This window comes from Ambystoma mexicanum, chromosome 11, assembly GCF_040938575.1.
Source record: "Ambystoma mexicanum isolate Mex_15411 chromosome 11, UKY_AmexF1_1, whole genome shotgun sequence".
Classification (NCBI taxonomy): domain Eukaryota; kingdom Metazoa; phylum Chordata; class Amphibia; order Caudata; family Ambystomatidae; genus Ambystoma; species Ambystoma mexicanum.
In genome coordinates, this window is record NC_090934.1 from 918,504,054 (window position 1) to 918,529,039 (window position 24,986).

Genomic DNA, 24,986 nt, shown 5'->3' on the forward strand with positions numbered 1-24,986 from the left:
GTGGGGGGGGAAAAAGACAGTTGGCAAGGGGTTACTTTATCAGTGTTATTGGCGCAGGTGATGGGAGATCAAGAGGCTGTCACAGCGGCGGGCATAGTTTCACATACGTCGAGATAATGGGTTTCGGGACCAAGATGGAGAGAAGCGACTCTCTGTGACTGGTATTATTGGGAGGGCACTGTTAACAGACGCTGCGATTTGATAAATGTTAACCTCAAAACGCTACCAATGCTAGCAACGCCAATATGAGGGGGATGATTTAAAGGTATGGATACCAGCGATCAACATTCTGGGTATCGAATAAGTAAAGAGAATATATAATTGCATAAATGGGTTTCGCCGATTGTTGTTGCGCATTTATTGGCTAAAAGTATCTTTTATGTGCATTGGTCGGAAGGGGAGCTTTCGAGAATGGCTGTTCCCTGGTCGTGGCTGGGAGGACAAGCGCGGAGCATCTGGGGCTCAGTAGGGGCTCTGCCAGCAAACACATTGTAATTATGTTGGGGGAGTGGTGCGCTGGGCTTTGGTGGGGGAAAGGTGTGTTGGGGCAGCTTGAGCAATAACCAACGGGATGTGTTTTGACGAACTGCGATGCAATTTGCGCAATTTAGAGATTACGTATTCAGCAACAATAGTTAAAACTACTGTTGCATAGGTAAGTAACTCGTCAAACTGGTCCATATTGGCCAAAACAGGCTTACACTTTGACCTGTTGAACTCGCCCACACCAGCAGCTGATAAAGCGCAGAGAGGCTGCATGAAGCACTGGGTGCTCGCTGCTCACGCTACATCCGAAGTGTATAGTTAATGCAGCGGGCCTAAAAGAACTAAACACAGGCCCCCATCTACAAACTATCCATTCTGACCAGCAAATAGACCTGGCACGGGGGCTCGCCACACCAAAACAGGCGGGGGCCAAGGAAGTGGAGGTAGGAGCTGGTAAGTTGGAATATAAAGCAAAACGGTAGGGAACTTTCACCAGCAAAGGTTTACAAACAGTTTAGACAGTGAGCAGATTTGCCACCCCAGGCAACGCATAAAACAGACATGCTTGGTGCAAACAATGTTTTAGTTAAGGCTTGCAAGCAGGTTCCCCTCTCTCTAAGGCAAGAATTTGCGGGGGAAAGGGGCTCTCTGGCTGGAATAACTGGGTGGAAAGGGGGGGGGTTGATCTCGGGAGCAGAGTACAGGGGCAACATGCTTGCCTTGGAAGCAAGAGGACACTGAGCACCACAGGTTAGATCCCCAGGTTGTCCTTAGAAACTTTGGTGTACTAGCGTGCTATTAGCGCCTTAAATAACCCACCAAACATATACAGCCAGGTCACAGCGCTGAGGGGTAGTGGGCTGGTCTATGGGTTTGGAATCGTAGGCAGGAGAGGTGGAAAGCAAATTGGTAAGGAACCTTCACCAGCAAAATGCAACTAGAGCAATACTGAGGGGTAAACATTTAGTAAGTAAAGGCAAGAAACAATGGTAAGGGTAGAGCTAGAGGACTTCGCTGGAAGGTCCGCCCAATGGGTGTTGGTATTTCAGCGGTTTACAAACAGATACAGCAGCAAGCAGGTTTGCTATATCAGGACAACGCCAAAACAGAATTCCTCTGTGAAAGCTATGGTTAAGGTAGGGCATGCAGGCTGGACCCCACCCTCCCTTTTTTAGGGGATGGGAGCTCTGGTTGGCGTAACAAGGAGGGGCAAAGGGTGGGTATCCAGGAAGGGGCAGGAAACAACGCAGAGTGTGAGTGGGCTGGAAAGGACAGTGGTGGAGGAGAAGAGTGAACAAACTGGGCTTCCCAGCAAGATTACGTAAAGGTGAAGAGGTTAATAAATGTAAGGGGAATGGAAAATGGTGAGCAAGTGTAATTAAAATAAAAATGGAAGTAAATAGCCAAGGGTACTAAAACGAAATTCAGTATAAAGGGACTCAAAAGGGACATGCAAGGGACACACCGCAGGGTGGTAGTGGCAGGTAACGACAGAGGGAGTGGGTAGGGAACCAAAGTTTCAACAGGGAGAAAGAAGTCACTGGCCGAATGAGGGGCACGCCGACTCAGGGGGGAGATGGGTCCAGGGGCACCGAGTTACTTTGGTCAGAAATCACACCCAGATGATGGGGCCGGGGGACTTGGGGCACAAGGGGAGGGAGAAGTCCAGGGGAAAACTGAATGCAATATAAATGAGGCTTTAGTAGGAGGGGGCTGCAAAGAAACAAGGCTCAAGGGGGGGAAATTGGGAGACAAACCAGGAAGGCAATCACAAAAAATTAAATATTGTCACGCCATAGCGTACAAGCAAGGGCCCTCCTGGATGGGAGCACAATGGCCGAGCAAGGCCCAACACGCCCCCCCTGTTGGAGGGGGGGCTTCTTACAAGAAGGAACCACACGGTCAAGGGAAGACCTCAGTCCAGCACGCCACGGTCTTGACAGTTGGCCCTCCTGCCAGGGAGAACGGACAAAATGGAGCAGCAATTTCCAAATAACACCATCACGCAAGGGTGACGGTCGGGGTCTGGGATCCCCACCACAAATCATCACGCCACCGGTCGAGTATGGAGGGCCAGTTTGTTTGTGGTGTAAAAGGAATTAATGGGTCCTAGCAGGGTTTTTATAGTACTGGCAACCAGGTGCCTGAGGGGGAACTCTCTGCTGCCGGTTGCCTGCAGAGAGTCATGGCGGAGGCACTGATCGCTATATTATGTTCTTTCAGACACGCCCAGTGGATGTTACATGGTGTTCCCTTTAGAAAGTACTGGCGGCTACCACAAGGGGACTGCACAGCCATCAGCTTAGAACGGACGGCACCCAGGAGTACAAGACTCAGGGGAGGCCCATACATAAAGGGGACGGCTACGGGGCTTGGAAGACCTTCCAACCCCAAGCGTGGGTGGGGGAAATTGGGAAGTGCATCGATGGAGAAGGAGAGTAACAACAAATCCAACAAGGGAAGGGGAAGGAAAGGAGGGAGGTGGAGAGAAACAGGGCGCTGGGAAGTAATGATGAAGCAAAGATTGGGGGTAGGGAGAGAATGGGGAGGTGAACCTGGGAAGATGGGACGATTAGGGGGGGGAGGGGGGGGAATAGGAAGAAAACTGGGGAATTTTAAGGGTCAGCTTAGGGAGACAACTGGGAAATGCATAGGAGGGGGGATCCCTGCTATGCTGTGGGATGTGGGCCAAGAGGAGCAGGGTTGGGAGATCAGGGGAGGACCTTTAGGAGCTGGGTCGGGGAGAAAGATGGGGAAGGATGGACTAATGGGCTCCAGTGGGAAGGCTGCTAAGAGGGATGAGGGGTGGGGGGTCTTGGTAGAGAACAGTATGGCGAAAAGGGAAGGAGCTGGGCAGTGCGGGGGGCCTGAAGGGGGGGAACCGCCAAGGCTGAGGAATTTGGAACAGCACTGGCTTGGATGAAGGGGGAGGGGCAGGACAGGTTAAGGAAAGAAGGTAAGGGGAGCACAAAATTGGAAAGGTAAAGAGACCGCCAAGGGAAAGGATAAGGGGGGAAGAAGAGGACATTTAGGGGAAAGAAAGGATTTATAGTGGGGAAAATGATACGTGGATGGATCTAATGAAAGTAGAGAAAGAGAAAACAAGTGAAAACGAAATAGAAATGAAAAAATGCCCGATAAATAAAATGGGGAAAAGAAAAAAAGAAAGAAAAAAAAAATCAAAAAAGAAAATGTGGCCAGGGGTAGCGAGGGACGGATAAGGAGGGACGGGGCACTCGACGGGTCCGCAAGGACCTGAAGGGTTGGGGGGGTTAGGATGCTACACCTCAGCGCAGAATCCTGAGGGTAGCAGTGAAACGGAACACCTGTAAGTTAACTCCTGACTTTATGTTAATAAAGTTTGCTGTGGCAATTTTACTTCCACTCAGCCAACTGGTCCCGCTTCTCATTTGGGTATCTGGGGGGCGGGGGGAGCTCCAAGGGAGGAAGGGAGTGTGAACGTATTGTGGACTAGTGGTGCGTGGGTGTGCAGCATCTAGTGATGTGCCCCCGCTGCCATTGTCAGCGCTAAGCCTCCTTGCATTTCCCCTCTCCCAAATAATACCACCCAATTCCCACACTTTCAGATCTGCCAGAGCACCAGAAGACTACGCAGATAACCGGGTACAGTATCAATCCCAATAAGATATTTAAAGGGTAGACTCCCGGTTAGCTCTCTGCTGCAACCTCGTGGCCAAGATTAACTACTGCAGCTTTGAAATTAATAACGGTTTCATTCCTTTGGAGCAGTCCGCCAACTTCAGTCTTGATAGGATAAGATTTTTGATGGATTTCATGTTTTATGTGCAACACAGAGTAATTTGTATGTTGGCACTAGATACAAAAAGCAACCACTTGTCGAAAATAGACAAAAGGCAGCAAAAGCACAAGATGAATTGCAGGAAAAGAGATTGATCAAACAAAAAATGTTTGTTGCCTTGCGAAAAGTGCAGAAATTGGTCAAACAGTAAACCTACATCCACTAGACAAATTATTAGAGAGGGACAGCCAAAAGGCACTAAGCAGAGGATTGTAGTTACTTCCGGGTGAATATTTAGTTAAGCTAAATCGGAGGGAGCAGGGCCATAGGCCAAATCTACATTTCAAAACAAGGTAGGGGATCTTGAAAGTCTCTCTGCAGCATACAGGCAGCCAATGTGTGGTGCAGTGGAGTGAATATCTGTTTTCCCCTAAAACTGGGTGAACCACAAAATTCTGAATGTCCTGCAGCGCATCCTAAAGATACAATGGTTGTCCAGCATAAAGGACATTGGTGTAATCCAAAGAGGAGTTTGACAGGCCAATCCAATGGTGTGGTGTGAGTATAGGGAAGAAGGACCTCTTTATGCTGTTGACGTTTAAAGTGGGTGGCTTGAGTAACAGCACCAACTTGAGCTTTGAGGCTTAGGTTAGCTTTCCATATGACTCACATTTTCACAAGGTAATAAAAGCAATATTTAGAGCAAACGGTCAACGGTGGGTTGGGATTTTCTGTGGTTCTTTTAACATATGCAAGTTGCAAGAAGTAGGACCTCAGAATTCCAAGCAATAATTTTAAGACCACTGGCTCCAAGACACTGCCTTCCGCAACAGCTGAGGAGACATTGAAGTATCATCGGAAATATTTATACACAAATAAATCTGCATGTCACCCGCATCCGGTGTAGGTCTACAAAAGGACATTATTGTGTTCTCTGCAGCAACCTTCTGATTACCTGGGCGCTCTACAAGAACCAAAACCAAATAAATATTAATTTAAGGTGGCGTGGCGGACACGCAAAAAAGAGCCCAGCGAGACCCCACAAATCAGACCGGCAGTTCTAGAGATAAAGTCTCCAAGTTTCACACACTGCTCACTGTAACCAAGGAATGAGCATCACCAACCCAAGGGCACTTCTATAACTTGACCCACAGAATGAAGGCATTTGACTACTGTAAACGTGTCATCCACAGTGAGAAACAATACCAAGTTAGAAGTATTAAGAGGACGGCACTGTCTGCGTCTTGTAAAAGATTATAACTGACAGCCACACGCAAGGTCTATTTCCCATTTTGCACAAAGGGCAAAAACCAGATGGAAATCTATCTAGAATGTTATCTTCTTCCAATATGTATTTTTGAAAGTGTGTCTGTTTGTCAAATACAGAAACTGAGGGGGAACTATCTAGAAGGCCCCAAAGGGCTCGAACAGGGCTAACTTATTACGAGGAATCCAATTGCCTGGTTCAAATTTGTTTGCTAAGGTAGTACAAGAAATGCAACTAATGCTTGTTTTGCTTAACAAATGACCATAGCTATTTCCTTGAGATAGGCCATAACAAAAGCTGACAATTCACTCAACACCGACCATAATAAAAGCTGAAAATGCCCCAAAGATTAGTACAAGAAATCCTGGTAAATGAAGAACAGAACATCCAGACAATTACTCTTCTTGACACTAAAGAAGCACACATCCTCAGTGACAAAAGAAACAGTAATGTAATAATGACGCCACCCAATAAATCTACTTCTAGAGACACTAGAACAGAGACAAGCCAGCCAACAGGCTGATGTAGCCAAGATAGGCAGCATAAAGACAGCAGGCGGCTCCACAACAAAGGCAAGCCAGACAACGGCTTGATGCAGCGAGGCATGCTTAAAAACGACAGCAAGAGACACCAGATAAATGTCAAACAAGACTCCAGAGTGAAAGGGCCAGGCAAACCTGGGTACTATTTTTGTCCATGCCCCTACTGGAAAGGCACGCAACTGTGAATACTGAGGTGTTCAGTGACAATGCTAATCATTACAAAGTATGTAATTGTAGGACTATGAACTGATAAAGAATTCAGAACTATTTAGCCAATTCTTAGCCCTTCATTCACAGGTGGAAAGCCAAATCAAATGTTTAGTTACAAAGGAGTGTGGAAGCCCCTCTACTGAGAACGAACATAGGTCAAATATCCCTTTCTATGGAATTTCTTCCACTCAGGAGGGCCAATAACCACATTTTAACTCATTGCACCCTTCACAGAGGAGAAAGAACAAGTTACTTACCTGTAAATGTTGTTCTCCAGCATGGGTCTGGCATGGATTCACATGCTCATGAATATTCCCTGACGTCAGGCTGGGAATCCTCTGTAATCAGTTTCATTTCTGAACTGTCTTTCTACTAATAACCAATCACTGGTCTCTGGGTCATACTGCCCCAGCCAATGACTGCCCTCTACCTAAGCCCCTCGTCTGGCAGCCATCTTCAGATTTAGTAGCACGTAAAGTGGCAGTAGGACCAAGAGAAGAGCCGCAGAGGGGTTTAGAGGGAGGGTTTGCATGTGAATCCATGCCAGACCCATGCTGGAGAACAACAGTTACAGGTAAGTAACTTGTTCCTTCTCCAGCATGGGGTCTGGCATGGATTCACATGCCCATGAATACAAGAATACATATCAGTACACATGCACAACCACGGGAGGTGGCAATGCTCAACATTAAACATTTCTACTACTCAACATTAAGCATCTTACCTCCTCAACAGGCTCACCTTCAAGTGAACAGGTTGCGCAGCACTGCCGGGCCGACTCTGGACTCCTCCCTGGAATCCCTGTAATCCCAGTCGACGCAGTAGAATCTCGTGAAGGTGTGCGTCGACCTCCACGTCTCAGCCCTGCAGATGTCCAGCAAGGGCACACCAGACAGGAACGCCGTAGTAGCAGCGATCGTTCTGGTTGAATGGGCTCTTGGACGACCGGGCAACGGTCGGTTTGCCAACCGGTGACAGTGCATGATGCAGCCGGAGAGCCATCTGGAAATGGAAGCCTTCGAGAGGGCCTTCCCTTGGTTCACAGGACCAAAGTTCACAAACAGCTGTGCTGTCTTCCGAAAACCCTTTGTACGGTCCACGTAGAACTTCAGCGCTCTAGCCACATCCAGTGAGTGCAAAGTCCTCTCAGCCGGTGACAAAGGCGACGGGAAGAAAACAGGTAACACCAAGGGCTTGTTGAGATGGAAGTCCGACAGCACCTTGGGCATGAATGAGGGGCACGTCCTCAGCACTACCCTCGTCTCGTGGAATGTCAGATATGGAGGTTTACAGGCGAGGACCTGGATCTCTCCCACTCGTGCGGAGATGATGGCCACAAGAAACACTGTCTTCCACGATAGGAACTTCAACGGTGCCGAATGCAGAGGCTCGAATGGCGGCCCATGAGCCTGGTCAGCACCACGTTGAGCTCCCACGCCGGGGCCGGAGCCGTCACCGGCGGGAACGATCGGTACAGTCCTTTCATGAACTCCTTCACCAAGCGATGAGACCACAGAGATGACTGCCCCGGAGTTCTGGTGTAGCGGGAGATCGCTGCCAGATGGATTTTCATGGAGGCGTGCGCCAGCCCAACGCAGATAGGCGAAGAATAGGCACCCAAGTAAAAACGGAGCATGCAAGAGCTCTGTTACAAATTTCCCCAAAAAATTTTTTAAACACAGCATCAGCCCCTATAAAAGCCCAAAGGGCTTACATTGCAAGCAAAAGCACGCGGCTCGAGAAGTGTATGGTGGGAGGCTCCAGCCCACACAAGGATTCCAGTGCAGGAGCCGATATTAACTGAATTAAAAGATGGCTTTCTCTAAATACTGCATTGAACACAGGTCAACCACCAGAAGGTGAAAACCAGAAATGTTAAGTCTTTTGAGCCTACTAAAACTGTGAATTATTTTGAACTTGGGTAAAGGAACCCCAGTGCTTCTACTGTGAATTATTTTGAACTTGAAGGAAAACCTTGTTTTGTTTATATGATCGTCCAACTTTCACTGCTTTGAAAAGCCAGACGATCATATGAACAAAACAAGTCTCAATCGTAAGACTTTTGGAGATATTGATGCATAGTCGTTATACTGTTTAGAACAAACAAATGAGGAAACATTAATGACAAATCTGCATCTATTTGAATTAATTTCGGGGCACCATTAAAACCTATTCATAGACCATAAAGATACCGCAAGAAGATTATTACCTTCTTGGCAAGTCTAACAAGAACATGTACTCTGAAAGTCTTCTGAAAATACTGTATTGAACCATTTGAATGGAATTATCTTTGTAAATACATTTTTTCTTTATTGTGATGTAAGTATATGATAAAAAACGGAACTTTATAAAAACCTGCAGATGGTTAGAATTTGTTTTGTGATTAATATAAAAAACCAAATGCTTCCTAGGTACTTCGCACAGTGAGCAAAATAGGTGGCTGTCTCGGTGCAGGATATACTGAGTAAACCCTAGCTCTCAGCCTTAAAAGGGAAAAGCACTATTACCCAAGCATCTGCCTCTGTATTGTACAGAAACAAAATAAAAAGCAAGTTCCATTTTGTGTTCTGGGATTGGTCTTCTGTGCAAAGAACCCTGAGGATTACAAATCATGATGAAAATCCCAAGACACAGAAATAAGTAATGTATTGTTTGCCCATATAGCAAATATGGAACTAGTTACTTACCTATAACTCCTGTTCTCCAGCATTGGTATCTTTCGTAGATTCACATGCCATGAAGATTCCCTGTTAGGCTGGGAATCCTCGGTAACAGAGCAGATTAATTTTAAACTGACAACATAGCTCACTTTAGTGCTCTATTACCGTCATTCTAGTTCATCCTCCCGACAGCCAATGGAAAGGGCTCCCTTATCTCTATCCCTGTAGGCCATCTTCAGATTTTGGCATAGCGCACATAACGTGGCAGTATGAGCCAAGAAGAGCCAAGCAGTGTCGGCAGAGTTTAGCATTGAAATGTATTAAAGATACCAATGCTGGTGAAAAGAAGTTACAGGTAAGTAACTCGTTTCTTTTCCAGCATTTGATCTTTCATAGATGAACATGCTGTGAACAGATTACAAAGCAATACCATATAACCATAATGGGCAGAGGCAAGCTCCTTGTAGCAAACACTTCCCACAGGAGGCATTAACCTCACGAAAACAGTTACATAGTACTGCTTGGCCAACCCCAGACTCTGCAGCAGTATCCCTGACGACACAGTCCAACTTAGTAAACCTGTGCACCGACCTTCATGTCGCTGCTCTGTCCACAAGTGGGACCCCAGAAAGGAATGCAGTAATACCGGCCACCAATTTTGTGGAGTGAGTCATGGGACTGCCAGGGAGAGGCCTACCAGCTTCTTGATGGCAGAAGAAAATGTAGGGGGAAATCCATCTGACAATAGAAAATTTAGACAGACCGTTCCCAATTCCGACAGACCAAACGTCATGAAAAGCTGTGACGTCTGCTGCAAAGACCTGGTGTGGGAGACGTAGTATTTCAAAGCTTGCACGTCTAAAGAGTGCAAAGAGTGTTCTGCCGGGGAAACCGGCGTACCAAAGAGCGCTGCGAAAATAACCGGTTAGTTGAGATGAAACGTGGATGGCACCGTGGGCACAAACGAGGGGTGGAACACTAGGTAGGGTGCCTTGCAGGAAAATGCTTTTATTTTGCCTACACGCCAGGCAGAGGTGATGGCCACCAGGAAAGCAGTCTTCCAGGATAGGAACTCAGCAGGGCTTTGTGCATTGGCTCAAATGGTGGCTTCACCAGGATTGATAGGACCATGTTCAGCTCTCAAGCTGGAGCCGGTCGTTTGATTGTTGGGAAGGAACGAAATAGGCCCTTGAGGAAAGCTAATCTTTGGAACCACAACAAAGGTGATGCAGGAGACCGGGTATTCCTTGAGATAGCTGCCAAATGCACTTTGATGGAAGAGTGAGCCATACCGGCGTGTACAAGAGAAAACCAAGTACAGCAGGATGTTGGCTGCTGAATGTTTAAAGGGTTTATCTACTTGGTTCTGCAGCAAATCTTAAACCTTCTCCATTTGCTGCTGTAACAAGCAAGTGTAGGAGGAGTGTGATCCCGCGCTACAATGTCCCGGCAGTCCTGAGATAGTGGGATAGAGCCAAACTCTAGGAACACAGGAGCCAGGACGTCAGGTTGACGGAGCATGGGTCGGGGTGGAAAATGTCCCCTTTGTTCCTAGACAGTAGATTGTGATGAGGGTAGAATTGTATTGTGGGAGCGGAGGAAAGCTCTGGGAGGTTGGAGTACCAGAACTGTCGGCTGTGCAGGGGCCAATAAGATTAGTCTGCACTGCTGTTCTCTGAAGGCACATAGGACTCATGGAATTGGTGGGAAAGCATAGAGGAATTTTCCCCTTCCACAGGAACGAGAAGGCATCCCCTAGGCTCTCTGGGTGGGGAACCTGCTGGTGAACGCTCTGTAGCATTTGTTGTGGTAGGTGGCAGATTGGTCCATCTCTGGTTGCCCAACGGCGGAAAACCTTTTGGAGCTGACCCTCCTGCAACTCCCAATCATGACAGGAGCGAAGTTCCCTGCTGAGGGAATCCACCAATGTATTCTGCAGTCCCGGGAGGTGAAGAGGGATGAGGAACATGTGCTGTTTTAACGCCCAGTGCTAGATAGACTGTGCTTCCAACGATAGGGAGGGAGCATCTTGTTTCCCTCTGCTTGCATATGTAGAACATTGGGGTGGTGTCTGTAAATGGCATGTAGGTTGTCGGGATGCGTGCCCCAGCCTTCCAGGGAAGCGTTTGTCATGACTGACTTGGTGAAGGGGTCGTCCGGAACCATACGAGCCTTGATGGACCACCAGCACAGTTCTTTTCTGCTGTGCTTGGTTAGCTTGATTTGATCCTGCCAAGACCACAAAACCTGCTTCCAACGAGCGTCGAGTAACTCTTCAAGGGCTGCATGAGGAGCCTGCAGTGAGGTAGCAGAGGGATACAGGAGGACATCATGCCCAACAAGGACTTGTAGATGCGGATAGATCCGGGTGACACAAGAAGTGTTGTACTTTGGCAAGGAGAGTCTGCACCTTCTCCCTTGACAGTGTCGCTATGCAAGCTAGCGTGTCTAGATGTGCCCACAGGTACAGTGCCTGGTCAGAGGGAACAAAACAGGATTTGGGTAGTTGACAGAGAAGCCTAGCAATTTCAGACAATGAATGGTCATAGCAGAACTGTGCGTGGCTTCAGTATACAACGTCGCCCTCACCAACCAGTCGAGATACGGGTAGACGTGAGAGCCTGCCTGGCAGATGATATGTGCTACCACTGGGGTGAGGCATTTGATAAATACCCGCAGGGCAGACCGCAGTCCGAAGGGTAGAACTGGTAATATTCATCTGCTACTACAAAGCGGAGGTAATGGCGGTGTGTCAGATAAATAGGGATGTGAAAAAAGGCATCCTCCAGATCTCGCGATACCAGGAAATCTCTGTGCTGCTGCTGTGATAGTATCTGCTGTAGTGTGACCATCCAGAAGGTCTGAGCCTTCAGATATTCGAGAATATGTGGTCCCAGTCCCTCGTTAATTACTTTCTGAAGGTAGATAAGTTAGGGGTCCTCCCGCGATATTTGGTAAAGTTTCCAGACTGAAAAATTAGGTTAGGCTTTCTGAGAATTTGTTTGAACATAGCACAAACTGGGGAATTTCTTCACAGCAGAGGTCAGGGTATTACCGACAAGAAGTTCCGTAATGTTTGTAACAATCCGGCGAATCAGTCTCTCAAACATCTACTAGCATACTGTGAAGGCACATGGCCCGTTAGATCACTCTTATTTGCGAGGTTTTGAATGGGAAAAGAACATTTCCTGTCAGACTTATTTTGGGATAGGCTGATCTCGGGGTATGATACAGCACCAACAACCGCAGTGGTTCAGGTATTAATAATAAGTAATATCGTTATTTGAAAAATGTTGTTTTACATTGGATGAATGCCTTTTTTTTTCTTAAGGTACTTTTAAGTACTAATGCCAATTTTAGTTTATTGTTTATATGCTTATAGGAGATTTTTTTTATTTTTGGTTGATAAGGAATTGATACTGTATTGTTGATGTATTTTGTAAAAGGTTCTTGTAACCAAACAAAAAAAAAATGTAAATGAAAAAAAAAGATTTGTTTAACATTCTGAGAGGTCAAATTGGCCTCCAACCGCCTGTGTTTTTTCTTACCCGGAAATATCTGGAGTACACTCCTTGACCTCGCTGTGTGTGTGTGTGGGACTCTTTGTATGGCTCCGCTGGACGACAGCGACCGGACTTACTATTGGAGCAGACTATGAAACTTTTCTGCCTTGACTGGAGGGATGACAGGGAGTCAATACTCAAGTGTATGGCCCTGCTGGGACAGCACCCATTTGTCAGTGGTGATGTTTCTCCACTCCAATTATATTGTAGTTGTCATTTATATAGTGCCTTTTACTATTATTATATTATCAATGCGCTAGTGGTGGGAATGCCCTTAGGGACCGAAGTCCAGAGTGTTGGAGATCACAGAGTATGATTAGAATGGGTGTGCACATTTGGCCATGATAAGGCTTAGCAGGGCTGAACAGGATTGGGTAGAAAACAACCCACGAGGGCAGGCATGTGGATGGGTGCTGAGAGGTGTTAGGAGATGGCGTGAGTGCTAGAGATTCGCTATATGTCCAGCTGGCTCGAATTTGTCATAGATCTTTGCTGCATACTGGTGTCAGAGGTGTTGAAGCGTAGTCTGGTGTAAGTATGCAGAACAATTATGTGACCAGCGAGACCAAATTTATCGTAGGAGTTGCTGTATTCTGATGTGTATGGGTAGCCATCCCGGCGGCATGTGTCCACCGGAGTGCTATGTTTATACGTACCTAGAAACTAGAATGGAGATTTGTTGTATGTGCACCCAATCAGGTAGTGTCATCCTGAGAAAAATGGTTAGCGACAGGCTATGCTTCACAAATTGCCACTAGTACAGCACAGGCTATATTTTCAAGCTCTTCCAAGTGGGGAGCTTGGCGAATTCTTCACAGATGGTGTGTGGGTGTGTGTGTGTGTACTAAACCTTCACAGTTGTTACCGTTACCATGGGAGGCCAACCCTATGATTCATCCAAGCATGATAACCAGTGTTAGGCAAAGTTTGTATGCAGTACTCTTTGGGAACACTAAAACAACTCGGACTACAGGTTTAGGAAACCCAACCTTTGGTATAAACTTGTACTACACAGTTTTAGTAGCGTGTTGAGCATCCAGGCTTATCTCAAGAGGGGTCATTGTGAGCTGTAGGGGAGTTACACAGAGATTCACAGTGACAAGTATTCAAATAAACACTTGCACACAAGGTTTCTTGAATAAACAATTATTAATGTATCAGTCAGTTAGATTAAGTCTTCTTCAGAAGGGAGCAATGTAAAAGTAACACACACATACACCTCAAGAGTGTACACTCTTAGTTTCTAAATCAGTAAAAACCCTTTTGGGATGGCCCGCAGACACACACTACACCCTCAGGTGACTTCAATAGCTCGGGTGCTGGGGACAGTAATATCTTACTGTTTGCATTTAGAATACTCTTAGAAGTTGGTAAAAGGAAAAGGTTATTAGAACAACAAGAGACCACAAATATTTTTAAGCAGGCAAATACTTTTGGATCCCATGAGCAGAGTCATTCAGCATAACAGGCTAAGCCAAAGTCAATGGGCACAGGATAAAGCACTTCTGGTAGGTAAGTAGAAAAGTCTTTGCAGATTGTTTTAGAAGTTTTTGAAGAAAAGAACAATCAAATGTAGGGCCACAAGCTGATTAGACTTGTGAGTAGTAGACGATGCAAGCAACTCTACAATGAGAGGCAAGTTCTCCCAGACTTTACAGTACCTTTGTATTGAAGAAAAAGTGCAGCAGATGACTTCTGTTCCTGTGCAGCTCTGCAGAACTCACTGTTCCTGGGCCTCAGTCATGGAGACAAGAGGGAGGACTTCTGGGGACTCCTGCACTGCAATGGGACAGTCAACGCTCGCAACCAGCAATCTTTCCAACAAGTGGCTCTTCAGTGTTTCAGCTCCTCGCGACAACCGCAAATAGCAACACCACCATTTCTGGCTGTCGAGATGGACTTTCCTTGCTTCTGGGGTCCCGCACTCTGTTGAGGGGGCTCAGGCTCGGTCAGTCCTGCTTCCTCGGAGACCGGGGGGATCTTCCTGGAGCTCTTGGCCACCTTAAAAGCAATGCACACCATCTGGTGTTGCTCTTCCTGGCAATTCGGTTTCCAGCAGCAACTCTGTGGAAATTCTATCAGCTCCGAGAAGGATGTCCAGGTGGCTTACTTTGGAGTTGATTGGTCCCACCAACTCAAGGGGAGAAGTTGTCCTTACGGGGAGTCTCTGCCGATAAGAATTTGGAGTTTCAACACAGCAGCAGGGCTTCACCAGGCAAACAAACGGTCCAAGAGTTGCAGCAGGCGTCCTCTTCAAGTTCTTCTTCGGTTCCTTCATCCAGTGGTCGACTCTGCCTTCCAAGCCAAAAGCCTCGCCTTTTATTCAGTTCTCTCCCATTCATTCCAGCTTAGCTGTCAGTCATCCAGCAGGGTGGCTGTCCTTGCCGGACAGTCAGCCAGCCAATCACTACAGAGTGCATTTGGGTCTCGTAGGAGACTAAGCACAGGGAGTTTCGGGCACCTCCCTCACTTCCTGCCTACCCTACACACACTGGACCCAGATGCGGGCTTCACTTGTGAATCCCGCCAAAGGCAAAACGAACAATGGGACCAAACCTGGTTTGGCGTGCAGAGTAAATCTCAAGAAGGACCTTTCCACAATGAAATGGTGAAAAAAGAAGACTAGGGCCATTTTGACAAAAATGGCACCCTTGGGTGCATTACTGCAGCTACGAATGCAGCCCGTGGTAAATGCACACCACGGTAGTTAAAATGTAACGACTGTCACCAGCCATTCAGTGAGAAAAGGGTAACATAACAATGTTACATGAGATACTAGACAAAGGGGATTCTAGGTAACTCCTCCAACGTCCTATTCTAAGATAGTGTTTGCTTGGTCTAGAAAGTTACAAATGTAAGTAAAGTCAATTTCAGTTAACTGCTCTGGGAAACAGTAGTTTATCCCACAGAAGGTATTTAAACCTTTGGGAAATCTAAGACTTCTCTGTGTCAATGCACTGAAGGTGCTGTGTGACACAATGTAAAAGATGATGCCTATGGAGGTTGTCAGAATCCACAACCAAAAGAAACAGAGTTCAAAATCACATTAAAATACATGATCGAGTGGGAAAAAGGGTCTCACTCTCTCCAGGTTAAATATTCAAGTCCTCAAAAACCAGCAACGTTGCTGGGGGTGTCTAAGGTGGAGGGAATTAGCATATTTCGGAGAATTCTCCCTAACAACCAGCCACCCCTCACGTCCTTCAAGTGCGATTCAGGGCAAGTTCCGATTGCGTTCTGTAGCAACCCACGAGAAACCCCCACCTGCCCATCTGGTGTGAGACATGGCCATGGCACACAATTCCTCCCAGGACAATGCCTTGCCAGACATCACAATCTATCCAAATGCAGCAGGTATGAAGTTCTATCTCAACAACTGATTATGATTTGCTTGTTTCCCCTTATAAGTGACAGGTGCAGTAACTAATCAATCTTGTGGCATTTCATGGTGTGAAAAAAATGTGATGACGGCCTGTGTCTAGCTAGTGGTGCTTTAGAGAGCAAAGATCATTGTTGGTGTTTGATAGTGTGTGAGGTCTGGGATGCCACGACCAGTGACGTCGGGCCATAGCATTAATGGCCAGCGCCGCCTGGTGGTGAATGTTCGTATGCTCGGATTGGGAATTGGAAGTTTAGGGACTGCTTTCAGGGTATTGTAGGAAATAGCCAGGTTTTGAGTACTTTCTTGAAGGAAAGTTAGTCCTCTGTGCAGAGGAAGAGTGTTCCAGATGGTTGGAGCTAGGATAGAAACGTTAGAGCCGCCAACTCTAGTGGAGTGTTAAGAGGGAAATAAAGAGGAGTAAAGCTGAGCCTGATCAGAGTGTTCTGGAGGGTTGGAAGTAGATCTTTGTCTGTAGCAACTTTAGTCCCGTTCTGGATGTCTCATGTGATGCACATGGCTTTAAAGGTCACTTGTAGGCCGATAGGCAGTCAGTGTAGTAGTTTGAGGGCAGGGATGTTATGTTCCCTTGGCGAGAGGGCAAGGATTAGTCTGGCTGATAAGTTTTGGATTTGTTGGAGTTTCTTGAGCTGGCATGCTGGGTCACCAAGATAGAGGAAGTTGGCGTAGTCTAGGTGGGAGATGATGATTTCTAAATATAACAAACCTTCAAGGACTTCTAATGCAGGCAGAATAAATAGATCACATGGAGGGGAAATCAATCAAAATCAAATTATTTATGAATCTATTTTAAATTAAATGATCACCAAGTAGTTTATCCTGAGAGTCCAGTTGCACAAATCCTATAAAAACATCAAGAATTACCCAACTGCATACATTTTAAAACGTTACGGTCAAAAAGACCCTAAAGTGCAAAGTGCAAAGACAAAGTGTTACTGTGCTTTGTAACCTCTAACTGTAAAGATCACCACTCTCAATGTGCAAATGATGCAACCATACTCCTCAGTTATGTGGTGTGATGGAGGCAGTAGAGGCATTTCTTGTGGAGGTCCGCTACAAAAACATTCTTTAGGCCACATAGGGTGCAGGCCTTAAAAAGATTTTTCTTCCTGGCATCAGACATTTGAGTAGGCCCAAATGTGCAGTGCTTCGAAGACTGGGCTATTGTGAGCGGGAGAGACCGCAGAGGAGCAGGAAACCGTTGGGCAAGCATCTTCTAACTGGCGATACGGGATCAGTTGGCAATAAACCCTAATGTTTTATTTTAAATATAATTAACTTCGAATGTAGAGAGAGAAATATTGAGGACTGCCAACACGAAAACGTGTGGTAAAAATAAGATGCCTGCCGGGGTGGAGCCCTTTCCATTTGCTGTGGGCAATATGACTCAAAATTACTGTACCTAAAGTGAATGAAGTTTTCAGTTTAAAATTAGACTGGTCTATGTTAACGATGATTCCCACCCCAACGATAAGGAATATTCACATCACGTGAATCTATGAAAGATCCATTGCAGGAGAAGGATATGTTTTATCGCCCTCTCTCCCCCAACTGTCCTGGTAAAGAGAACTAATTACTGGGAGAGCTTTACTGTTAAAACGGCAAAGAAATAAAGATTGTATGAATATGTGCATATTGGTATAAACAGTTCATCACGACCCCTCCTGAAGTGGATTCATACCTCAAAGACGGTCTTGGCTGCGTATCCTTGCACATCATCTCTGTTGATAACGATCTGGATGACTCGGTACCAGACTTCTTCACTTACATAGTCGCCAGCAATTCGAATCAGGTTCAGGATCGTGTCCACATACCATGTGTAATCTACAGCATACTTCTCCGCCAGGATTGCCACTTTCAACACCTGACAGCACGGGGGAAAAGGACCAGAAATTGGATTTAAAGGCACAATAGTCAAGTACAACCCATGCAAATTGAAATATACTTTCAGAGCTAAGACACAGGACCTTTGAAGCAGCCGGTGACCCGACTGTAGAATAACCCTTATAGTGTAATAGGCACAAGAAACAACCAATAGAACACTATTACTTCATTTGCTGACATACCAGCCTCTGAGCAGCTGTCTGTTCACAGTAAAATGTGGCCTTTAGCCTCAATTTCGACACATTATTTTGTCCACAATAATTGAAGTGAAAAAAGATATACAACTCCTTAATGTATTTTTGTTAGTAGAGTAAATGCCTAAAAACAAACAACCCCAGAAGAGCTGCAAAGACTGGAGGGGGACAGCTGTACTTCTGCCCTCCACGTGGTTGGGGTAGAGGCACAGAGCATCACTGCCAAAGTTCTCTATGTGATAGCTATGGACGAACAAAAAAGACAAACTCTTGGGAGGTGATGAAGGCTGTTTCTTAAGTACAGCGACTCCCAGAGCCCCCACAAAGGAATGTCCACACACTATGTTGGATGATAACACAGCTTCTTTATATAAAATAGGGTTCAGATAAATATGCACATAAAAATAATAATAATACACTTTGTACTTTAGCAACACTATTCTAATAAGGGCAACACTATTTATACTATATGTGGTACCACACTATACTTAGATTCATAAAAAATGCACCAACTGCTGACAGTGTTTAAAAAGCATGAGAATAGCTAAGCAAGGTGTAACTTCATAGATCACTGTAGAAAGGCAGGTTAGTTCAGGAACATTGGCAGAATACCTTCTTTAGACTTAAATAGTGATACTGTGTGAGGATCCACCAACCTGGGCAACCTGAAAAGGAAAAGTTAGGTTGCACTTTATCTTGTACATTGCAGCCCAGTCCAAATAAGTTAAATAATGCTCTGCTTTTCTTTCTTCAGGTTACACCACCCCAAAGTACTTGAGATGCCACAGGAGAACAGGATGCAATATGAATCAGGAACCCCTGGATGATTCCGGAGGCTGGAAGATGCTCTTCCTCATCACAGTACCTTTGGTGCCTTGGCAGGGGAAGTTGTGGAATTTCTTGGCGTTACTCGACTGGACCCCTCAAGGATGTGCCCCCTTTGGAAGGAGTCATCGCTGGGATGTCGAGGTCAAGAGAAAAGAAGGAACCACGCAGTATCGTAAAGGCAGCACTTTCCATCTTCACAGCGGTCTCCATTGGTGGGTCGTTACTCAGACTGTGGATGGCGCACAAAGGTGAAACTTGCTGTGGACCTTGACAAAGCCTGACTGAAGAAGATATGAGCCACAGATGACTTTCGGTGGTTACAGGTGCAGTGGCAGAAGCAGGTGTCAGGTTTCAGGATTTCACGGTCTAACGACTTTTGGTTCTTCGGAGCTGCAGCTGCAACACAGACCTCTGATGGCTTCTGGCGACCAGGACTCGACCAGTGGACTGGACTGCGGCCCTCAACAAGTCTGGACCCTCGGCACTTCTTCGGATTTTGGTGGTGCAGACCCACGGGTGGACCCTCTGCACACAGCGACCCTGAATCTTCTATGGTGGAAAAAAGTGGTCAGATGTAATGTCAAGGATGTCCCCTGTAGGATTCTCCAATCAAATGGAACTTTTGAAGCTCCGGCTGTCGAGCAGCACTATGCCAGGGTATCCCCTCTTCTGGACAATACGCAGCAATCTGCCTTGCAGTCGTCACACTCTTCTGGACCCTGTGCGACACAACTGGACTTCTTCGGATCAAGATGTTCAGGCACTCCTCTTCTGGACTCGCGACGACCCCCTTCTGCAGACAGCACGCACACAGGACGGACGTCAAGGGTATTTCGGCAGAAAAGCAGGTGCACGATGGTCCTTCGTAGCTCAAGAAGAGGTTGCCTATTTAGGTCCTCTCTACATGTCTGGGGATGCTAGTGGTCTCGTGCAAAAGGGTTGTGGCCGTAGCAGTTTGAGCTGGACTGCCACCTTTGGGGCGAGACCAAGCCTGATTTGGATATGGTCTTTCCCCTTCTGTAATGTCTTGGCAGGTGAAGACCGATGGCCTGGAGGGTTGCCCAGAGCAATGCCAGAGGTTAGGATTAATTCCAAACCTTCAAGCCATCACCTCTTTTGTTTTGCACACAACCAAAACCAGACACCCACAACACAGAATACATATGGACTACTCACTCCATTCATGTAGGTTCCATCCCAAGGGTGTATCCACAACAAGTTGTCCCTGGTAATGCTCCTGCCAGTCTGGCAGGAGGCAGCCCCAGAGACGTATATGGTCCTTCCACCTAACAGCCATTCTGGGGAAGGGAGCAGAGCCAGGGCTTCTCAGGACTTTGGGAAGCAAGGGGGGAAAAGGGCAAAGGAACCCAAGAGGCTACAGTGCCCATCTTGCCTTTGTTCAGGAACCCATCAATTCCTTTGGCATTGCCTGGGTATCCCAAAAATGGAGGCCACTCAGAACCACTGTCAAGTCAGCATGTAGCTGGCACCAGCCCATACCCTGCTCTGTGGGAACACACGTGACCAAAAACATACACTAGGGGTACAAGGGTGCACCCCTACCCAGGGGTGCCCCAAGGGTGTCCCATGGGTACTATTCACCAAAAAGGAAACAATGAAGAGCTGCACTGCCAGGGGTTCAAACTGCACTCCTGTGCAGAACACACAGAAAACACCAACAGAAACGTGGCAGGACAAGGACAATGATGCCCCGTCCCACGAAAAAGCATTTCCAGCATCACATGGGCACAAAGTGGAAAAACGCTGTGCAAACTCAGAACGACCGGTTGAGGAATATCTCAATATGGTGGTAAAGGTGTGACATGGTAAAAGCGCTACAGATGCCACACTTCCCGCCTGCACAGAAGGAAATGGGTGTGTAATTTAAGACAAAAGAAATAAAGGACGGGAATGAGAAGTGTCATACTGCATAAGGGATGGGGGTGTTGCATCAGAATCCTGTACAGCGAGCCTTGAGATTGTGAGGGTCCTAGAACCACAGTGCTGTTCCGAGTATGTGATGGGAAGAGGATTCCAGGAGTGCGAGTTAGAGGGAGCTGGAGGAAAGGGCCTGTGCTTGCTAATGCAGCCGTACTTTCCGTATCAGACACTTTCCAATAAACCTCACTGTATCGGTTCTTGATGCGCCTGGTCACTCACTTTGCAACAGTAGCTTAGGAAACTAACCACTGCCACCAAAACATAATAAGTTACTTTAGTGAGCCAGACTGAAGAGAACTTCAACACCAAAATAAGCTCAGGATCAGACAGTAAATAGATATGATTTATGTCGCACTGAAAGAGATGGGAAAACAGCAACAAAAAAAAAAGAAAATATTTCTTTACAAATGTGATTTAAAGCTTTTGCATGTTGGATGAATGCTCATTTGCATCAGTAACAATTAAAACAATCTTTTCAGTTACAATCCATTCCAACCAGTGCGTCATCCACACTCAATGTCTGTGTGATACCTTTTTTTTTCCTTTCTTGTTTGGTCTATGGTAAGACTAGCTTTACTTTTTTATACTCTTGTTCGATGAGTAAATCATTATAAACCATATTCTGTTTTTATAAGGACAAGGCTGCCATTCGGATCCATCTGTTCATTCCCAAAGTAATTTGAGACTTCCATAACTTTCAAAAGATTTCTCTCCTGTGAGAAACCTGAAGGTGTCACCCTGACTAGTCCATGGGGATCTGTCATCCAGGTGGCCAGGAAACGGCCATCGTTATTGGATCCAGTTCCTGGGGGTGGACCAGTGCGGGAGGATCAACTAGATGAGGGGTCCTCAGGGAGTTGAAGTGGGACACCGACGGGCAAAATGCGGTACCTGCTGCTCTTTAACACCTTTTCCCCATCCTATCCCATAGGATATGCAGTTCTACTCCCCCCTCCTTTTCCAACACAAACACTTTCCTACACTGTGACAAAAAACAGACATACACCTGTGCGGTTTACCCGACATGTCCCAACACAAGGGTCAGACAGAGTCAGGCAATTGACGATAACTATGCACACCGGACTGCCCTTTCCCTTCCCCACAGGGATAAAAGGCAGAGCACGAAAGCACACTTTGAGCAAGGCAGACCGTATGACGAGGTATCTGTTCCAACACAGCAATTCAAGAGAAGAAAGGTGGCAAGAACCAACTGGACGTCCGGGAGGGAAGTGCCCTTGTCCTCATCGACCCAGAACCGCAAAGCCCCCCGAGAAAGGAATGACAAGGCTGGGAACACCAGCCAGTTTGTAGCGTACCAGGTGTCAATGGGTGCATGGAACCCTCCTACAATGATAACCAAGTCAGGGAGGAATGCTTGCTACCATGCAACTGCCCTCTACTCCAGAGACAAGAAATACCAAGCGGTTCATCACAGATGGTGAGTCGGAGGGAGAACCGATACTAAAGGAACTGATTGAACGAAGGATGCAAGTGGCAAGGTAATGTTAATCAAGGAACAAAAGACTGTTACAGAACTGTTTTCAAAACCCAGGGGGAGACCAGGTGCAGAGTGGTCTGGCGCCACTTGGGCACTCATTCTCAAGACTTTGACCGGTCCCCTTATTGTTGAAACTACCGATACCAGAAAGCCCTAGGAGGGCCGACGCATATTGTCAAAGTTGTCATAAAATCGTCGATTAAACCCCCTTGTACACTCGAAAGTCTTTGACCCGTAACCCAGAGGAAAGCGAAGGGGAACAAATCACACATTGTGTAAAGCAAGATGAACTATATTTGTGGCAAATGTGAACCCGGCTGAGGGATCCCTACTGAACGGGGTGAGGTACAATTATCCTGTTATCATTGTGGTGACAAGAGTGAACCCGGCTGAGGCATGTCCGCAGTGAAACACTGTTTAAAAAGACATTGAGACTCGTGAATACAAGTGAAAGAATCTGAGACAAGGCTGTAGTGAACCCAATGGAGGGAGCCTAACATTGCAGAAGGACCTGAGCCCGGAAGAGGGGATCCCCGGGTGAAGAGTGATCACCCAACGTGCATAAAGAAACGAACTTTGTTTTGTTATTTTGGATACATTAGGCCCCCTGAGGCAAGAGACCGTAGAAAGAAACTTAACCACAAAGGTCCTGATAGCACTGAAAGGAACTGTAACATCATGCCGGGGAGGCCCAGGAGTGTGCTGTGCTGAAGAGTCCCACCTTCTCGCATGCTAAAATTGTGAGCAAGGGAGACCCCGGCTGTAACATCCTGATATATTTGTGAACACTTCTTTCTTTTCTTGTGAACATTATCCCACACTCTTTGTAACTTAGCGTAAGGATTGGCAATAGATTTTTTTTTAGTATAGGCCCTTTATTTTGACAAGACGCCACTGGGACTGCCTTATTATTTGATGGTCGTAGCTTGCTCCCATCTTAGATTTAGGTTTAGATTAGGCGTTTTTCTCACCCATTCATACAGTTTAATAAACAGCCTGTTTACTGTTGCGACCATGAGTTCCTTAGACTCCCTACCCTCTACAATGCTCTCCGTTGGGTTTTCCAGGATCTCAAACCTATCTTTGTGGACAGTGGGACTTCCAAGTAAGTTCACATGGCTCCTGGAACAGTGGTGCTTTTGAGGACACCCACTATGGCCCTAGACCGATCATATGACCCTACATTGGTTTTAATGAGCAAGCAGGATGCAGCTGTAATTTAGTTTTGACTTCACCAGGGGTCCAAGCCGATTTACCACATTAGTAACCAAATGCACTTTATTGGTACCATTGTGGTACAATTGTATTTTTTAAAGTCCTATTCTCATCCACTTTGTTTCGGGGGTCTTTTTTTGTTTAGAGAAACCAAGAGGAAGGCCAACAATAGCCACTGCGCCACATTATGGAGGTTACGGCTGGATTAGTCAAGTCCCTGGCCAACACAGAATGTCAGTTGACTTCATACTCCATTCATACAGGTCCCACCCCAAGGGTGTACCCACAACACAGCCCTTGGAAGGCTCCAGCCAGCCTCTCAGGAGGCAGCCCCAGAGCCATATATGGATTTTCCACCTGTTCTGTAAGATTTTCATAGCAATGATACATCTTCCTGACCTGGGTCAACCTCAGAACCTTTTGCTTTTACTGGTGGATTATTTTTCCTAATACCTCGAGTGGGAACCTTTTTCCACACTCACAGAATCGTTTACTCTTTTTATGAGTGTCATTTTTAAAACTCTCCATAGTGTCTTTTAAAAGTTATTCTCTTTGACAACATGTTGGCAATAAGTGTCTATTGTTGCTGGGTTGCCCTAGGGGCTCCTCTTTTATCTTTCTCTGGCTAACCTTGTGAGAACTACAGTTCACAAGGTTAGAAAGGCTGTTTGGATCCCTTTTAGATTTTATCAGGTGAGACCAGCACCCCTCACCTTATGTGGAGTACTGGGGAGATAGTGAGTATCCCCTTTCACATTTTCAATGTAACATTTATGTTACACGGACAAACTTACCTTTAATGGCTGGTGGCAGTGAACCTTTTTATTAATTCGGTGAACCTTTGACACAGGCTGTTTCCACAGCCCCGGTAAAGGCACCCATGGGTGCTCATGTTATCAAAAAGGCCCAGTCTTCTTTTTTTGCCATTTAGCATTCCTTGCCCTGAAATCCAGGGCGGGAAATTCCTTTGTGTTAACTTTATCTTCAGCGGCAATTCTGTGGATTCCCCGCACAAGCTCCAGAGTGTCTGTGAAGGCAGGAAGCGAGGGAGGAGTCCAAAACTCTGCAGTCCTTTAACTTCCAGCCTAAGTGTGAGAATCCAGTTCAAACTGGGAGGCTGGCTACCCTGAAAGGATTGCCAACCCGCCCAAGTTTGAATGCTGCAAGGCTGTTTGATTGGCTGGGTTCCTGCATAAAAGTCCGATCCTGGAAGCTGAAGAGGTAGTCTATCACTGGAACCCAAACCAAAGAGGAAGATGAAGAAACCGCAGCTCAGATGATTTCCAGCTACTCGGGAGCCTGCTGTGTAACTGGAGCCTGCTGTAGCCCTTCCTGCCAATCGACCAGGGGACATCAAAACGACAACCTCAACCCAGAGCCTGGTGAGACCCACTAGACTCAAGAAGACCTGCATTCCGAGCCATCCCACGCCATGCTGGTCAAGTGGCACAGCGAGTAGAGCGCTCGCTTTGACATCATGCAGAGCCCGCTAACGCAGGTTTGAATCCCGGCAGGGCCAAACTCAGTCTTTCATCCTT

General features: G+C 46.5%; 1 protein-coding gene across 2 annotated transcripts in view; it reads right to left on the reverse strand.

The window, feature by feature from the left end:
• The window catches only part of AP2A2 (adaptor related protein complex 2 subunit alpha 2), a 1,261,084-nt gene that overhangs the window by 440,829 nt on the left and 795,269 nt on the right, over positions 1–24,986 (reverse strand). For both annotated transcript variants that reach the window (XM_069624009.1, XM_069624008.1), the window contains exon 11: positions 17,570–17,752. In XM_069624009.1, the coding sequence (XP_069480110.1) occupies positions 17,570–17,752 (183 nt within the window). The remainder of the gene's footprint in view (positions 1–17,569; positions 17,753–24,986) is intronic.